The sequence below is a fragment of the Rhinoderma darwinii genome, chromosome 3 (assembly GCF_050947455.1).
Source record: "Rhinoderma darwinii isolate aRhiDar2 chromosome 3, aRhiDar2.hap1, whole genome shotgun sequence".
Classification (NCBI taxonomy): domain Eukaryota; kingdom Metazoa; phylum Chordata; class Amphibia; order Anura; family Rhinodermatidae; genus Rhinoderma; species Rhinoderma darwinii.
Window position 1 is genome coordinate 193,786,126 of NC_134689.1, and position 16,786 is coordinate 193,802,911.

At 43.6% G+C, this 16,786-nt stretch overlaps 1 protein-coding gene and 1 long non-coding RNA gene across 4 annotated transcripts in view; one reads left to right on the top strand and one right to left on the bottom strand.

Moving 5' to 3' along the window:
• The window catches only part of MLC1 (modulator of VRAC current 1), a 96,350-nt gene that overhangs the window by 18,509 nt on the left and 61,055 nt on the right, over window positions 1-16,786 (top strand). For 2 of the 3 annotated variants that reach the window (XM_075857207.1, XM_075857205.1), the window contains exon 2: window positions 16,210-16,380. In XM_075857207.1, coding sequence (XP_075713322.1) covers window positions 16,210-16,380 — 171 coding nt within the window. Of the gene's footprint in view, window positions 1-15,721; window positions 15,840-16,209; window positions 16,381-16,786 lie in introns of all 3 variants that reach the window. The other variant, XM_075857206.1, reaches the window with a different exon arrangement.
• On the bottom strand, window positions 5,311-11,515 carry LOC142747951 (uncharacterized). The gene is made up of 4 exons (XR_012882101.1): window positions 10,817-11,515; window positions 6,085-6,167; window positions 5,890-6,000; window positions 5,311-5,705 (listed from the first exon to the last, which is right to left on the bottom strand). It is a non-coding gene; the product is annotated as an uncharacterized LOC142747951 (long non-coding RNA).

The following is a 16,786-nucleotide window of genomic DNA, read 5'->3' on the forward strand; positions in this document are numbered from 1 at the left end:
ACCAGCGGAGGCCTGTGTCATCATACCAGCGGAGGCCTGTGTCATCATACCAGCGGAGGCCTGTGTCATCATACCAGCGGAGGCCTGTGGCAGCATTTATAGTGTGGCAGCATTTACAGTGTGGCTGCATTTCTAGTGTGGCCGCATTTCTAGTGTGGCCGCATTTCTAGTGTGGCCGCATTTCTAGTGTGGCCGCATTTCTAGTGTGGCCGTATTTCTAGTGTGGCAACATTTACAGGGATATTGTCTGTCATCCGATCAAATGAGCTTGTGTGGCATCCTATACAGGGATATTGGGTGGCATCATATACAGGGATAGTGTGTGGCATCTTATCAAATGAGCTTGTGTGGCATCCTATACAGGGATATTGTGTGGCATCATACCAAGTAAGGCTGTGTGGCATTATATCAAAGGAAGTTGTGTGGCAGCATATGCAGGGAGGCATGTGGCAGCGTATACTGTTTTTTATTTGACGTCTTGGGAGAGATATGTATCAACTTTTGTTTCAAATTGTCAGTTATGGCGCCCAAGAGAAGTCTGAAATCCATTGATGACAATCAACCAATAGCAAAACGAATACCACCAACATTTACCCCAGAGGAGAAAGCAAAAAGAGCCCAGGAGGTAAGACTTTGTGCAGTTGATGTCTGTGAAATGCTTCACTGTGCTGTGGGATAGCACGCTGACTCTTGCATTTGTGGGGGGCCAAGCACACCACCATATACTTGTTTGAATCGAAACCAAACCGGTAGGAAAGTGAAATTTGTAAGCCAACTTTTGGTCCTCCATTCCATTCCTAATATTGGTTCCTATATTTTTATTGTCTTTTCACTCACCTTCACCATTGACGTTAGTGGAGCGCACACTATGGAATATACCTATGTTTGGTGTCACATTTTTAGATTGAAAAATTTAATTACTAGATGTACATGTCCACTACAAAAATCAATGATAAATAAGTCAATATCCATCTGTTCCTTTCTGTACTGTTGTCACAATCTGGATAATCTTCACTTACATTGTATTTTATAGTGCCAATTTTTTTATTTTTTTTTAGAGAGCGATATTCGAGCAGGAACTACGAGCAAGGTGTCCAAAATATCAGGATCCAAATCTAATTCTTGTACAACAGCCAATGAGAAAACGGGCAGAACAAAGTGCGAGACAAACTCCTTCAGCGTCCGTGAAACCGGTGGAATCGTGGTGTCCGTGTGGGAACTGCATTAATTTGCCGACAGAAGAGGAATGCGTCTGTTGCAAAGATATACGTAATGTGCTAAACAAAATGGAGGAAGATGAGCCGATGAGGTGCATTACAGAGCATCATACTTTTATTGGCACATGTCTGGACAAGGAACAACTGACCCTATGTGAAAGCTATAGATGTTTTGGTCCAACACGTCAAGCACCGCTAAATAACAGGTAAGGAAATTAGTTTGTGTTCCAGTCAAGTTTCAATGATGGTATTGTGATCCTAACCTTATTGCTCAAATAAATATTATTATGTGTGCTTTCAGCAGCATGCATGTGTCTAATATGTGTCTGACAAATCTTATGTGGTCCCTGTAACACTAGAAGTAAATTTTGATCTTGTTCCACGCACCAATTAAAGAATGTCTGTCGCTCCAGCGTTTGTGAGCCGTTATGTATTATTGTAAATAATCTTACCATGTCAGGGGTGACAGTATAAGATTGTGGTCTGTATAGTGTGCAAATATGATTGCCTAACAATTTTTTTTTTATCATGTATAGGTCCTTACGGAAGGTTGCATACAGAATGTTCACCGTGTGGGTTCACGGTTACCTTGGACGAAAAAACAGGCGTACTATTCCAGCATGTGCAGTTCAGAAAGTCAGAGCAATGTTTCCAGAAGAAAATCAAGTATATGTTGGTTTCAAGCTAGCCACTGACAATAATGCTTCTGAAATGGCTGATTTTTGAAATGTGTTTGTTTACTTTACTATGCTATATTTTTGAATAAAAAAAATTTGAAAATCAAAACTTTAGATGTTTATTTATTATAATATATTAACACAGCATAAGTATTGTACATAACAAAAAAAAATATACAGGATATAAAGTGCTAGTGTTGATTCAGAGGAAGGCGAAAACCCATGGTTATTTACGTTTTGGTCTTCATTAGTTGTGTGTGGGGGAAATTCCTTCCCGACTCCAAATATGGCAATCAGACTAAATCCCTGAATCAACATCCAATATCCACAGATAGTTTGCTTACAAATTCTTCCAGTGACAGGCAATATAAATAGTGGTAAATAGTTGTACGCTTTTTTGTAGAAGGGCAAACACAACATAGTTCAGTACATTAAAAACGTGACTTGTGAGCTAGAACAGTTGATGCTTTATCCGGACGTGGTTCTGTGGCTATGTTTGGTGGTAGGGTCAATGTACGTGTTTGCCAACTATGTTCAATTTCTTGTTTTGTCAATTTGATCACATTTACAAACATAGGAAAGAGGTGTGAGAAAGACATTGGTACGTACTCTTTCTTTGCAGTCCATTTTTTGCTTAGTTTAGAGAAAACTACATTATACCTCATGCTACCAAGCCGATCCGACTTTGTGGTCTGTCGGTGGACTCTAGATTGTTCCCGTTTTGTATTATGATTATGGGCCAAAACAGCAAGTTTTGTCCGTGCTTCCATTCCGTCTAAAGAAAAATGTATTCTTTTTGGTCTGTATTTTAGAATAAAGCTGTAGAATACCTCGATTTTTCCTGTATGACAGAAAGATGACAAGTGGGGCAAGTCTTTCAATAATTGTTTATCTTTTACAATCTTTTCAAGCTCCTGATAGGCTGCTGATGTTGTTGACATCCAATTGTGTTTGCGATCGTCATCAATGTCTAAACATCTGTGATCACATTGTGTGACAATGTCCCCCGGGAATTCATGTACATTACGAATATATTGAAGTACAGAGAGCCATTTTTCCCGCAGCACATCCACATTACCGCAAGCAGTACTACAGCAGTACCAAAAATGATTGGTTATTGACGTGATCCAATCAACAATTTGGGAACAGCTTCGTTTTTTACTTGCAGCCTTCAGTTTCTTCCGAATGGACTTAGCATAATGCCATATATCAAATTGATGTCCAATCTCTGGGTATTGTTCACGTATTTTTTTACGTATGGAGACATGACTGTCTGTTGCAAGAACATACACATTGAGCCCATCTTGAATAACACGGTTAAGACAGGTTTGAAAGGCCAAACTTTCCATAGCCACAGAAGATGTGGTTTGTGTAACCTGAACGATTTCAAAGTCAACAATCTTGTCGCTCTTGTAATCCATCAATGTGTACACACAATATTTTGCATTATGCCCAGGGCTATCACATTGTCCGTCACCAAGGAGACACAATGGTGTTTCTTTGATTTCTTTATGAAGTTCCATTTTTTTCTTGTTTCCAGTGAATGTCCACCACTGGAAATAACAATTTTCTTTGGTGACGAAAGTAAGTGGAATGTGAAATAAATTGCATCCCAATCGATTTACAAATGTCAGACATCTTGGCATAGTTCCCACCATTAAATAAAATGGAAGCTGCAATAAGAACATTCCCAACCGGGATACGATTACACTTTGGTTGACTTTCCCAAAAATAATCATGTCCATTGGAACATTTGCCTTGTAGTGAAAGATAGGTACCTTGAAGGAATTTGACTGTTTTCTATTTGGTGGCCACAGAAACACGCGCACTGAGCAACCAGTACATCTAAAGCCGATTCAAAAACCAAAAATTTCCGCTCTTTTACTAGGTCTTCATCTGCTCGTTCTGAAAACAAATTTGTTGTCACGTTGTCAAATGATAAACTAGAATCTGGTGGTTCGTAGTCCAGATCTCTTGGATCATTTATGCCAGTAGAAGAAACAAAGCTTTCCTCTGGATCCTCCAATATGACTTTGCTTGATGTTTGTCTTTGTAAGCGGGGGGTTGAGAACTTTGATGGGTAAAAATGATCCAACTTCATTGTTATTTGGTTATCAAAAGAAAGTTCTTCCTCTGGAAACTGGCATCCTGTATCCTGTGTGAAGATGTGTAATTGAGTGCTTGCATCTCTTTTGCTTTTGAAAGGTGTGTTGGTGGCTCTCGTTGCCAATGTCGTCTGTCGGGTGTTTGTTGCTGCATTTCTTTCAAAAAATTTTCTCTTGACACCAATTTTTACATGTTTCACTTCCATGACTTTGGACATTGACGTTGGTGGATCGTTTAGCATTGAGGTACCGGTCGAAGCGTATGTAATTCTGTTGGTGGATGTAGTAGCCAAAGGCAATTGCATGCATTGTGTTGCACAAGAATAAGTGTGTTCTTCTTCTGTACGTTTCCGTTTAGATGGTGGACACTCTGTTTCCTGATAAGGGAATATAGTGGGAATTGCACTTTCCTTCAGCCATCGTATCTTCTTTTCCGACTTAAAAACATAACAGTCTTCTGCAAAGTGTTTTGAACATAGTCTAAATAAATCTTGTTTTTTCCCATCCAAAATTCTTTGTGAGAGTGCATCTAGATTGTCCAACGATTGTCTGGCCTGTTGGAGCCAAACTTTAATCTTGTCAATGTTGCCTGGAAAAACATGCAGGGTCACTCCTTGAGAGTAAGTAGCTCGATTAGACCGACTGTCACAACCAGAGACAATGCACGACGGCATTTCTATCAAAAAAGTAATTGTAAATATTATGGCATGAGAAAAGATCATTACGGTAATAACGAGGGATTACAAAGAGAGTTGATACCCCGAATGAGGTATATTTGTGTACTACCATACTTACAATTCCAATTTAGATGTGTGAGTTTGTCTTTTCTAAGTGCAAGATTAAAACTCGTGAGTTTGTATAAAATTATATTATCCACAGCGTGTTTTTGAAGACATAACATCAGATTTGTGGAAGTTCTTGGGTCACCGGGTGCGAAGTCACCCTTGTTTATCACACAAATGTGGCCTATGGTGTGTTGTAGATTGTCATGTGGAGAAGTGAGTATTCAACATGTTACATTGTTTATAGGTAACTGTTTGGCACTGGTAATTTACGGTTGACCAAGGCACAAAATAGTGTGTCGTTTTAGACGATCATTGTAAAACCGTCAATGATCTCAGTGCCAGACAGTTTCACCATGTCAATGTTTGAGGATAGCTTTTTTGTGTGACCAACCCAATTTTTCTTTTTTTTTTTTATGTAATAGAGACAGTGAATTAAAGAGAATAGCATTTATAAACCAATTGTTTTTTATTGATGAAGCCATAACTGCCTTCCAAAGTAACACTGAAGAAGTGTTCCATCATAAACACAAATATAAAATTTACATGCAGAACCAAAAAAGTTTTTGTTACATAGTCACAAAAAAAGAGTTCAGGTAAAAAGTCAACATTGACGGATAGGGACCAACATATAAAAGTAGAAATTGGAAGACGAAACAGTAAAAGAGATTTACATTGAAAAGACACAGATGTCAACGACAATCACAAAGAAGTTATCAGCAGATGAAAAAACCTTGCTTCGTCACATCATGTTTCTGGACCTTCACCAGCAGATGAAAACACCTTTTTTTTCTCATCTCATCATCCGACCGGACCTTTAGCAGCAGGTGAAAACACCTTGCTTTGTCACATAATACCACCGTACCTTCACATTGTATTACAGAACGTTTCAGCCAATCATGCGGCATGTCAAAGTTATATTTCCTAAAGAAGAATAAAATAAAAAATGTATCAATGGATTGATCAACTTCAAGCGTTGCACTATGCGCAACATGGTCGCTTTGGAAGAATGACATCCCTGTCTGATCACTCTGCATAGTTTGGCTCCTCTGGTGAACTTGTGTGTCATGTATGTTTATATGAACTCCCTATGTTAGGGCTTACTTACTTTCTATAATTCGTTACTTATGCTGCTCAGAATGGCCTGTTCGTCTCCACGGTGGTAATCCGCTCCGGTTGCTGCTGTCGTCGTCTGTATCTGATCGCGTTGCTTTGCCTCCTATTAAAAAAATTACAATAATATATATAAAAGACCATAATTAGCAATTATTGTACGTTTAGGGTAGTCCCCTTGCTCCCGCACCTGTTCAAAGTATCTATGCTCCTCGAATACACTCCTCACGGTTGTGTTTTCACTGGCGCGCTCCCTCTCCTCCTGGTAAACTGCTGTTCAAAAAGTCACACACATTGTGGGATTAGATAAAGTGATGTACAAATAGCTGCCACACTGTAAATGCTGCCACACTGTAAATGCTGCCACTGAGAATGCTGCCACACTCTAAATGCTGCCACTGTAAATGATGCCACACTGGAAATGCTGCCACACTGGAAATGCTGCCACTGCCCTCCCTTGGTATGATGACACAGGCCTCCAATGGTATGATGCCACAACGTATACGCTGCCACAACGTATACGCTGCCACACCGTAACTGCTGCCACACCGTAACTGCTGCCACACAGTAAATGCTGCCACACTGTAAATGCTGCCACACTGTAAATGCTGCCACACTGTAAATGCTGCCACACTGTAAATGCTGCCAGACCGTAAATGTTGACACACTGTAAATGCTGACACACTGTAAATGCTGCCACTCTAAATGCTGCCACACTCTAAATGCTGCCACACTCTAAATGCTGCCACAGTGTATATCTTGCCAGACCGTAAATGTTGACACACTGTGAATGCTGCCACACTGTAAATGCTGCCAGACTTCAAATGCTGATACAATGTAAATGCTGCCACACTGTAAATGCTGCCACTGAAAATGCTGCCACACTCTAAATGCTGCCACACTCTAAATGCTGCCACACTCTAAATGCTGCCACACTCTAAATGCTGCCACACTCTAAATGATGCCACACTGGAAATGCTGCCACACTGGAAATGCTGCCACTGCCCTCCCTTGGTATGATGACACAGGCCTCCAATGGTATGATGCCACAACGTATACGCTGCCACAACGTATACGCTGCCACAACGTATACGCTGCCACAACGTATACGCAGCCACAACGTATACGCTGCCACAACGTATACGCTGCCACACCGTAACTGCTGCCACACCGTAACTGCTGCCACACCGTAAATGCTGCCACACCGTAAATGCTGCCACACCGTAAATGCTGCCACACCGTAAATGCTGCCACACTGTAAATGCTGCCACACTGTAAATGCTGCCAGACCGTAAATGTTGACACACTGTAAATGCTGCCACTCTAAATGCTATCACACTCTAAATGCTGCCACACTCTAAATGCTGCCACACTCTAAATGCTGCCACACTCTAAATGCTGCCACACTCTAAATGCTGCCACAGTGTATATCTTGCCAGACCGTAAATGCTGCCACACTGTAAATGCTGCCAGACTTCAAATGCTGATACACTGTAAATGCTGACACTGTAAATGCTGCCACACTGTAAATGCTGCCACTGAAAATGCTGCCACACTCTAAATGCTGCCACACTCTAAATGCTGCCATACTCTAAATGCTGCCACACTCTAAATGCTGCCACACTCTAAATGCTGCCACTGTAAATGATGCCACACTGGAAATGCAGCCACACTGGAAATGCAGCCACACTGGAAATGCTGCCACACCGTAAATGCTGCCACACCGTAAATGCTGCCACACTGTAAATGCAGACACACTGTAAATGCTACCACACTGTAAATGCTGCCAGACTGGAAATGCTGCCACTGCCCTCCCTTGGTATGATGACACAGGCCTCCAATGGTATGATGCCACAACCTATACGCTGCCACAACGTATACGCTGCCACAACGTATACGCTGCCACAACGTATACGCAGCCACAACGTATACGCAGCCACAACGTATACGCTGCCACAACGTATACGCTGCCACACCGTAACTGCTGCCACACCGTAACTGCTGCCACACCGTAAATGCTGCCACACCGTAAATGCTGCCACACTGTAAATGCTGCCAGACCGTAAATGTTGACACACTGTAAATGCTGCCACACTGTAAATGCTGCCACTCTAAATGCTATCACACTCTAAATGCTGCCACACTCTAAATGCTGCCACACTCTAAATGCTGCCACACTCTAAATGCTGCCACAGTGTATATCTTGCTAGACCGTAAATGTTGACACACTGTGAATGCTGACACACTGTGAATGCTGCCACACTGTAAATGCTGCCAGACTTCAAATGCTGATACACTGTAAATGCTGACACTAAATGCTGCCACACTGTAAATGCTGCCACTGAAAATGCTGCCACACTCTAAATGCTGCCACACTCTAAATGCTGCCACACTCTAAATGCTGCCACACTCTAAATGCTGCCACACTCTAAATGATGCCACACTCTAAATGCTGCCACACTCTAAATGCTGCCACACTGGAAATGCAGCCACACTGGAAATGCTGCCACACTGGAAATGCTGCCACTGCCCTCCCTTGGTATGATGACACAGGCCTCCAATGGTATGCCACAACGTATACGCTGCCACAACCTATACGCTGCCACAACGTATACGCTGCCACAACGTATACGCTGCCACAACGTATACGCTGCCACAATGTATACGCAGCCACAACGTATACGCTGCCACACCGTAACTGCTGCCACACCGTAACTGCTGCCACACCGTAACTGCTGCCACACAGTAAATGCTGCCACACTGTAAATGCTGCCACACTGTAAATGCTGCCACACTGTAAATGCTGCCACACTGTAAATGCTGCCAGACCGTAAATGTTGACACACTGTAAATGCTGACACACTGTAAATGCTTCCACTCTAAATGCTATCACACTCTAAATGCTGCCACACTCTAAATGCTGCCACACTGTAAATGCTGCCACACTCTAAATGCTGCCACACTGTAAATGCTGCCAGACCGTAAATGTTGACACACTGTGAATGCTGCCAGACCGTAAATGTTGACACACTGTGAATGCTGCCACACTGTAAATGCTGCCAGACTTCAAATGCTGATACACTGTAAATGCTGACACTGTAAATGCTGCCACACTGTAAATGCTGCCACTGAAAATGCTGCCACACTCTAAATGCTGCCACACTCTAAATGCTGCCACACTCTAAATGCTGCCACACTGTAAATGCTGCCAGACCGTAAATGTTGACACACTGTGAATGCTGCCAGACCGTAAATGTTGACACACTGTGAATGCTGCCACACTATAAATGCTGCCAGACTTCAAATGCTGATACACTGTAAATGCTGACACTGTAAATGCTGCCACACTGTAAATGCTGCCACTGAAAATGCTGCCACACTCTAAATGCTGCCACACTCTAAATGCTGCCACACTCTAAATGCTGCCACACTCTAAATGCTGCCACTGTAAATGATGCCACACTGTAAATGCTGCCACACTGGAAATGCTGCCACACTGTAAATGCTGCCACTGCCCTCCCTTGGTATGATGACACAGGCCTCCAATGGTATGATGCCACAACGTATACGCTGCCACAACCTATACGCTGCCACAACCTATACGCTGCCACAACGTATACGCTGCCACAACGTATACGCTGCCACAACGTATACGCTGCCACAACGTATACGCTGCCACAACGTATACGCAGCCACAACGTATACGCTGCCACACCGTAACTGCTGCCACACCGTAACTGCTGCCACACCGTAACTGCTGCCACACCGTAAATGCTGCCACACCGTAAATGCTGCCACACTGTAAATGCTGCCACACTGTAAATGCTGCCAGACCGTAAATGTTGACACACTGTAAATGCTGACACACTGTAAATGCTGCCACTCTAAATGCTATCACACTCTAAATGCTGCCACACTCTTAATGCTGCCACACTCTAAATGCTGCCACACTCTAAATGCTGCCAGACCGTAAATGTTGACACACTGTGAATGCTGCCAGACCGTAAATGTTGACACACTGTGAATGCTGCCACACTGTTAATGCTGCCAGACTTCAAATGCTGATACACTGTAAATGCTGCCACTGAAAATGCTGCCACACTCTAAATGCTGCCACACTCTAAATGCTGCCACACTCTAAATGCTGCCACACTCTAAATGCTGCCACACTCTAAATGCTGCCACACTCTAAATGCTGCCACTGTAAATGATGCCACACTGTAAATGCTGCCACACTGGAAATGCTGCCACACTGTAAATGCTGCCACGGCCCTCCCTTGGTATGATGACACAGGCCTCCAATGGTATGATGCCACAACGTATACGCTGCCACAACCTATACGCTGCCACAACCTATACGCCGCCACAACCTATACGCCGCCACAACGTATACGCCGCCACATTGTATACGCCGCCACAACGTATACGCCGCCACAACGTATACGCCGCCACAACGTATACGCCGCCACAACGTATACGCAGCCACAAAGTATATGCTGCCACACCGTAACTGCTGCCACACCGTAACTGCTGCCACACCGGAAATGCTGCCACACCGGAAATGCTGCCACACTGGAAATGCTGCCACACTGGAAATGATGACACACTGATTTTGCTACCACAGGCCTCCATGATATGCTGACACAGGCCTCCCGTATATGATGCCACAGGCCTCCCTGATATGATGCCACAGACCTCCCCTATATGATGCCACAGGCCTCCATGATATGCCTACATGATGTCACAGGCCTCCCGTATATAATGCCACAGGCCTCCCTCATATGCCTCCATGATATGATGCCACAGGCCTCCCGTATGATGGCACAGGCCTCCCGTATATGCCGACACAGGGCTCCCGTATATGCCGACACAGGCCTCCCGTATATGATGCCACACATGATGCCTATTTCGGCGTTACTTACCGCCTCGCTGTTCCCCCACGGTGGTCCTCCTACGTCGCCTCGCTCGTCCTCCTCCGTCGCCTCGCTCGTCCTCCTCCGTCGCCTCGCTCGTCCTTCCACGTCCGACTCACTGGTACACCTCGTCCTTCCTTGTCCTCCTCGCCCGACTCGCTGCTCCTCCTCCGTCGCCTCGCTCGTCCTTCCACGTCCGACACACTGGTACACCTCGTCCTTCCTTGTCCGCCTCGCTGGTCCTCCTCGTCCTCGAAGTGTCTCCTCGCTGGTCCTGGTCCGCCTCGCTGGTCCTGGTCCGCCTCGCTGGTCCTGGTCCTGGTCCGCCTCGCTGGTCCTGGTCCGCCTCGATGGTCCTGGTCCGCCTCGATGGTCCTGGTCCGCCTCGATGGTCCTGGTCCTCCTCAGAGCGTCTCCTCGCAGGTATGCTCGCAGTACAACCTCCTTCCACTGTGTAGTCGCTTTGAAAATGGCGGCACACAATGTAAGGAGGTTTGAAGACATTGAAACCCCTCCCTCTCCTGGCACTTGCCAGGATAAGGGAGGGGGGATTCTGTGAGCTCACTAGAGCGAGTCACTTTTCCCAAAATTTGCAGCAGAAAAGCTATGTGGTTGCTTTACCACATGCAATGCTGCAATTTTGGGAATGGCTCCATCTAGTGACCAGAAATGGTAAATACTATAAAATTGAATCCAATTTATAATATTTCCTGACTCGTGAAAAAAATAAAAAAAATTGGAACAATGTTTAATCACCTACACACTAAATGTTTAATTTAAATAAAAAAAACATGTTTTTCAGGCAACACATTCCCTTTAACTACTGTAACTCATTACTAATTGGTCTTCCACTCTCAACTTTCACCTCTCCAATCTATCCTTAATTCAGCAGCCAGGCTCATATTTCTGACAAACCACTACACCAATGTGTCTACCCTGTGCCAGTCGCTGCACTGGTTGCCCACACCCTTCATTATTAAATTCAAACTTATTACTCTCATCCACAAAGCTCTCGGCAGTGCTTCACCACCTTTCATCTCCTCCCTAATCTCTACCGCCCTACTCGCGCTATACTTTCTGCCAACGACCTTAGATTAACATCCTCCATAATCCGAACCTCCCCCCCCCCCCCCACTCCCGTCTCCAAGATTTTTCTCGTGCTGCACCAGTTCTCTGGAGTACACTACCCCAGACAATCTGATCAATTCCCAACATCCCACTTTAAACATGCCCTGAAAACTTATCTTTTTAGACAGGCCTATCACATTCCCTAATCTGACTCCTTTCTTTGGCTCCCCTTTACATTAGACATGAGGCCTTGACCACCTCATTCAGCAGTATCCCCCACACTCCTCGCACCCTAATACACTTCATGTCTGTCATATACAGATACTGACTGGTGACCGGCTCATGCAGCTTTGTGTACTACCCCATATGTATAAAAGATGGCTGGACCATTGCACTTTTTCCATTTTGTGTCTCCGTTCTTTCCTCCTAGATTGTAAACTCTTGCGAGCAGGGTTCTCACTCCTCTTGTTTGAATTGTAAATTAGTTTTGTCAATTTCTAAAGTGCTGTAGAATATGTTGGCGCTATATAAAGATTTATTATTATAAGAAATCCTTACATTTGGTGTCCGTCGCCAGTGCAATCATTCAAGGATCAGCTATCCGCTATTACAATATGGCCACATCAGCTGAATATATCATGATACCAACCAGGTTGATGCATAATATGTCCCAAAGATAAAGTAGACCAACCGCACCACTACGGGTGTTTCGCAGTCCATTTTCAACCAACCCTGCTAGTCTGGCTAACACTTAAAGAGGCTGTGTCACCAAATTATAAGTGGCCTATCTTGTACACAATGTGATCGGCGCTGTAATGTAGATTACAGCAGTGTTTTTTATTTTAAAAAAACGATCATTTTTGACGGAGTTCTGACATATATTAGCTTTATGCTAATGAGTTTCTTAATGGACAACTGGGCGTGTTCAACTTTTTGGCCAAGTGGGCGTTGTGGAGAGAAGTGTATGACGCTGACCAATCAGTGTCATACACTTCCCTCAGCGTCATTTACACAGCACATAATGATATAGCTATATCGCTATGTGCAGCCACATACACACACACTAACGTTACTGCAGTGTCCTGAGAGTTAATAGACGTTACCTCCAGCCAGGATGTGATGTTTATTCAGAATCCTGACACTTCGCTAACGTTTCTGTGAGATTTACAGCAATGCAAGTGTAATCTCGCGAGATTACGCTGTAAACTGTCATTTCAAACGAGATTACGTTTGCCTTGCTGTAAATCTCACAAACGTTAGCGAAGTGTCAGGATTCTGAATAGACATCACGTCCTGTAGGTCTTATAATGTGGTAACGGAGCCTCTTTAACTTTCAGACTAATGATGACATCAAGGGCTGCAGTAAGCAGGTTGTACTTCTTAAAGAGTCTCTGTCACCAGATTTTGCAACCCCTATCTGCTATTGCAGCAGATAGGCGCTGCAATGTAGATTACAGTAACGGTTTTATTTTTAAAAAACGAGCATTTTTGGCCAAGTTATGGCCATTTTTGTATTTATGCAAATGAGGCTTGCAAAAGTACAACTGGGCGTGTTGAAAAGTAAAAGTCCAAGTGGGCGTGTATTATGTGCGTACATCGGGGCGTTTTTACTACTTTTACTAGCTGGGCGTTCTGATGAGAAGTATCATCCACTTCTCTTCAGAACGCCCAGCTTCTGGCAGTGCAGATCTGTGACGTCACTCACAAGTCCTGCATCGTGTCGGCCACATCGGCACCAGAGGCTACAGTTGATTCTGCAGCAGCATCAGCGTGTGCAGGTAAGTAGCTACATCGATTTACCTGCAAACGCCGATGCTGCTGCAGAATCATCTGTAGCCTCTGGTGCCGATCTGTCCTCGCTCGTCTGACACGATGCAGGACCTGGGGAAGTGACGTCACAGCGTGATCTCTCGAGAACACGGCTGTGTCTGCACTGCCAGAAGCTGAGTGTTCTGAAGAGAAGTGGATGATACTTCTCATCAGAACGCCCAGCTAGTAAAAGTAGTAAAAACGCCCCGATGTATGCACATAATACACGCCCAGTTGTACTTTTACTTTTCAACACGCCCAGTTGTATTTTGCAAGCCTCATTTGCATAAATACAAAAATGGTCATAACTTGGCCAAAAATGCTCGTTTTTAAAAATAAAAACGTTACTGTAATCTACATTGCAGCGCCTATCTGCTGCAATAGCAGATAGAGGTTGCAAAATCTGGTGACAGAGCCTCTTTAGGGTATGTTCACACGGCCAAATTTCAGACGTAAACGAGGCGTATTATGCCTCGTTTTACGTCTGAAAATAGGGCTACAATACGTCGGCAAACATCTGCCCATTCATTTGAATGGGTTTGCCGACGTACTGTGCAGACGACCTGTTATTTACGCATCGTCGTTTGACAGCTGTCAAACGACGACGCGTAAAAATACAGCCTCGGCAAAAGAAGTGCAGGACACTTCTTTGAACGTTTTTGGAGCTGTTTTCTCATAGACTCCAATGAAAACAGCTCCAAAAACGGACGTAAAAAAACGCAGCGAAAACGGCGTGAAAACGCCGCGAAAAATGCGAGTTGGTAAAAAAACGTCTGAAAAGCAGGGTCTGTTTTCCCTTGAAAACAGCTCTGGATTTTCAGACGTTTTTGTTGACTACGTGTGAACATACCCTTAAGCTAATCTATTGGGTTGTGAGGTGCAGTTTCTCACAAATGTTTATTAGGCTGATGCTAGTAGCAAGGTTTTCCTCCATGCAGGTTTAAAGAGGCTCTGTCACCAGATTTTGCAACCCCTATCTCCTATTGCAGCAGATCGGCGCTGCAATGGAGATAAGAGTAACGTTTTGTTTTTTTTTAAACGAGCATTTTTGGCCAAGTTATGACCATTTTTATATTTATGTAAATGAGGCTTTCTAAAGTACAACTGGGCGTGTTTAAAGTAAAAGTACAACTGGGCGTGTATTGTGTTCGTTACATCGGGGCGTTTTTACTTCTTTTACTAGCTGGGCGTTGTGTAGAGAAGTGGATGATGCTTCTATACACAACGCCCAGCTTCTGGCAGTGCAGACACAGCGTGTTCTCGAGAGATCACGCTGTGACGTCACTCACTTCCTGCCCCAGGTCCTGCATCATGTCGGGCGAGCGAGGACACATCGGCACCAGAGGCTACAGTTGATTCTGCAGCAGCATCAGCGTTTGCAGGTAAGTAGCTACATCGACTTACCTGCAAACGCCGATGCTGCTGCAGAATCAAATGTAGCCTCTGGTGCCGATGTGTCCTCGCTGGTCCGACACGATGCAGGACCTGGGGCAGGAAGTGAGTGACGTCACAGCGTGATCACTCGAGAACACGCTGTGTCTTTGCACTGCCAGAAGCTGGGCGTTCTGAAGAGAAGTGGATGATACTTCTCGTCAGAACGCCCAGCTAGTAAAAGTAGTAAAAACGCCCCGATGTACGCACATAATACACGCCCAGTTGGACTTTTACTTTAAACACGCCCAGTTGGACTTTAGCAAGCCTCATTTACATAAATATAAAAATGGTCATAACTTGGCCAAAAATGTTCGTTTTAGAAAAACCAAAACGTTACTCTTATCTACATTGCAGCGTCGATCTGCTGCAATAGAAGATAGGGGTTGCAAAATCTGGTGACAGAGCCCTATCCTTCCAGCAGCACAGAACGTTGCCTTTTTAAGAAAAAAAATACACTAATATCCTTTTCACTGGCTGTGGATTCATAACCCCCTCCAACCATTTTCTAGTTTTTTGTTTTTTTCTTTTCATTAAAATTCAAGAGGCATTGTGTCTGTTCTCTGGCCCAAGTACAGTTCTCTGCTTTTGTCTACATGTGAATAGATGCTGTTTCTCAGGAGAGCAGACTATTCAGATGCACGATGAATCTCTGAGCAGAGGCTACACCCAGACTGCGTGCCTCTCCACTCCACACTTCAATCTTACAAACCTCCAAAGTTAGGTACGTATCAATGTGTTCAAAGAAATCTCATTTTTTTAATATTAGGGTTACTTTTTAATAAGACCAAAAATGTTCCAACTCGTACATTCACTTTGCGTAACTTCTCTGACTGTAAATCTGTTATGTATAAGTCTGTCACAAAAAAGGAAGCCATATCTTATGTTTTAGGGTGATGCAAGTTAGTCTTTGTTTCTCTCGGTGTCTTTTTTTTTCACTTTATTATTTGTTACCAGCATACCACTCTCTGCCTATAATATGAATTGTTTGTATTCTTCCTTTTGTAGCTATTTTGAAAACAGCAGTGTATAAAGTTAGTGAATTTAATGCACCAAAGTTGGCTCTTAACTGACTTGTATTTTCTGTGATTTAGATGAGTATGACCAAAGAAGAGGGATACCATGAAGACTATAGTTATGACCGGATGGCTACTTTAGAACTTGGGATGCAAGAAGGTAGAAAGTACCATGCAGACATGCAATCATCAGACAGGATACACCCATGTATAAAGTATAAAACATGGCTGTTTTCTTTGCTGATTGGGGTAGGTTTTAATATTGGCTTATTATAGTCTATGAATAAGCCTGATGTATCTTGTTTCATTTATCAATTTTTAACGTGTCCCCTTTTATAATTTCTTTTACATTAAATGACCACTAAAGCTTTAGCAGAAAGGGCAGCGGATACTATTCATCCATATGTATGTTAATGTGGAGTCTTCTCAGAACTCGAGGAATGTGGATAAAGTAGTTATCACAGAGGTAGAAATTCCATGTTGGGATTAGTAGACTTTAAACTAGAAAACTGCATAGCAAATACAGATAAAATAGACTTTAAAGAGGCTCTGTCACCAGATTTTGCAACCCCGATCTGCTATTGCAGCAGATAGGCGCTGCAATGTAGATTACAGTAACGTTTTTATTTTTAAAAAACGAGCATTTTTGGCCAAG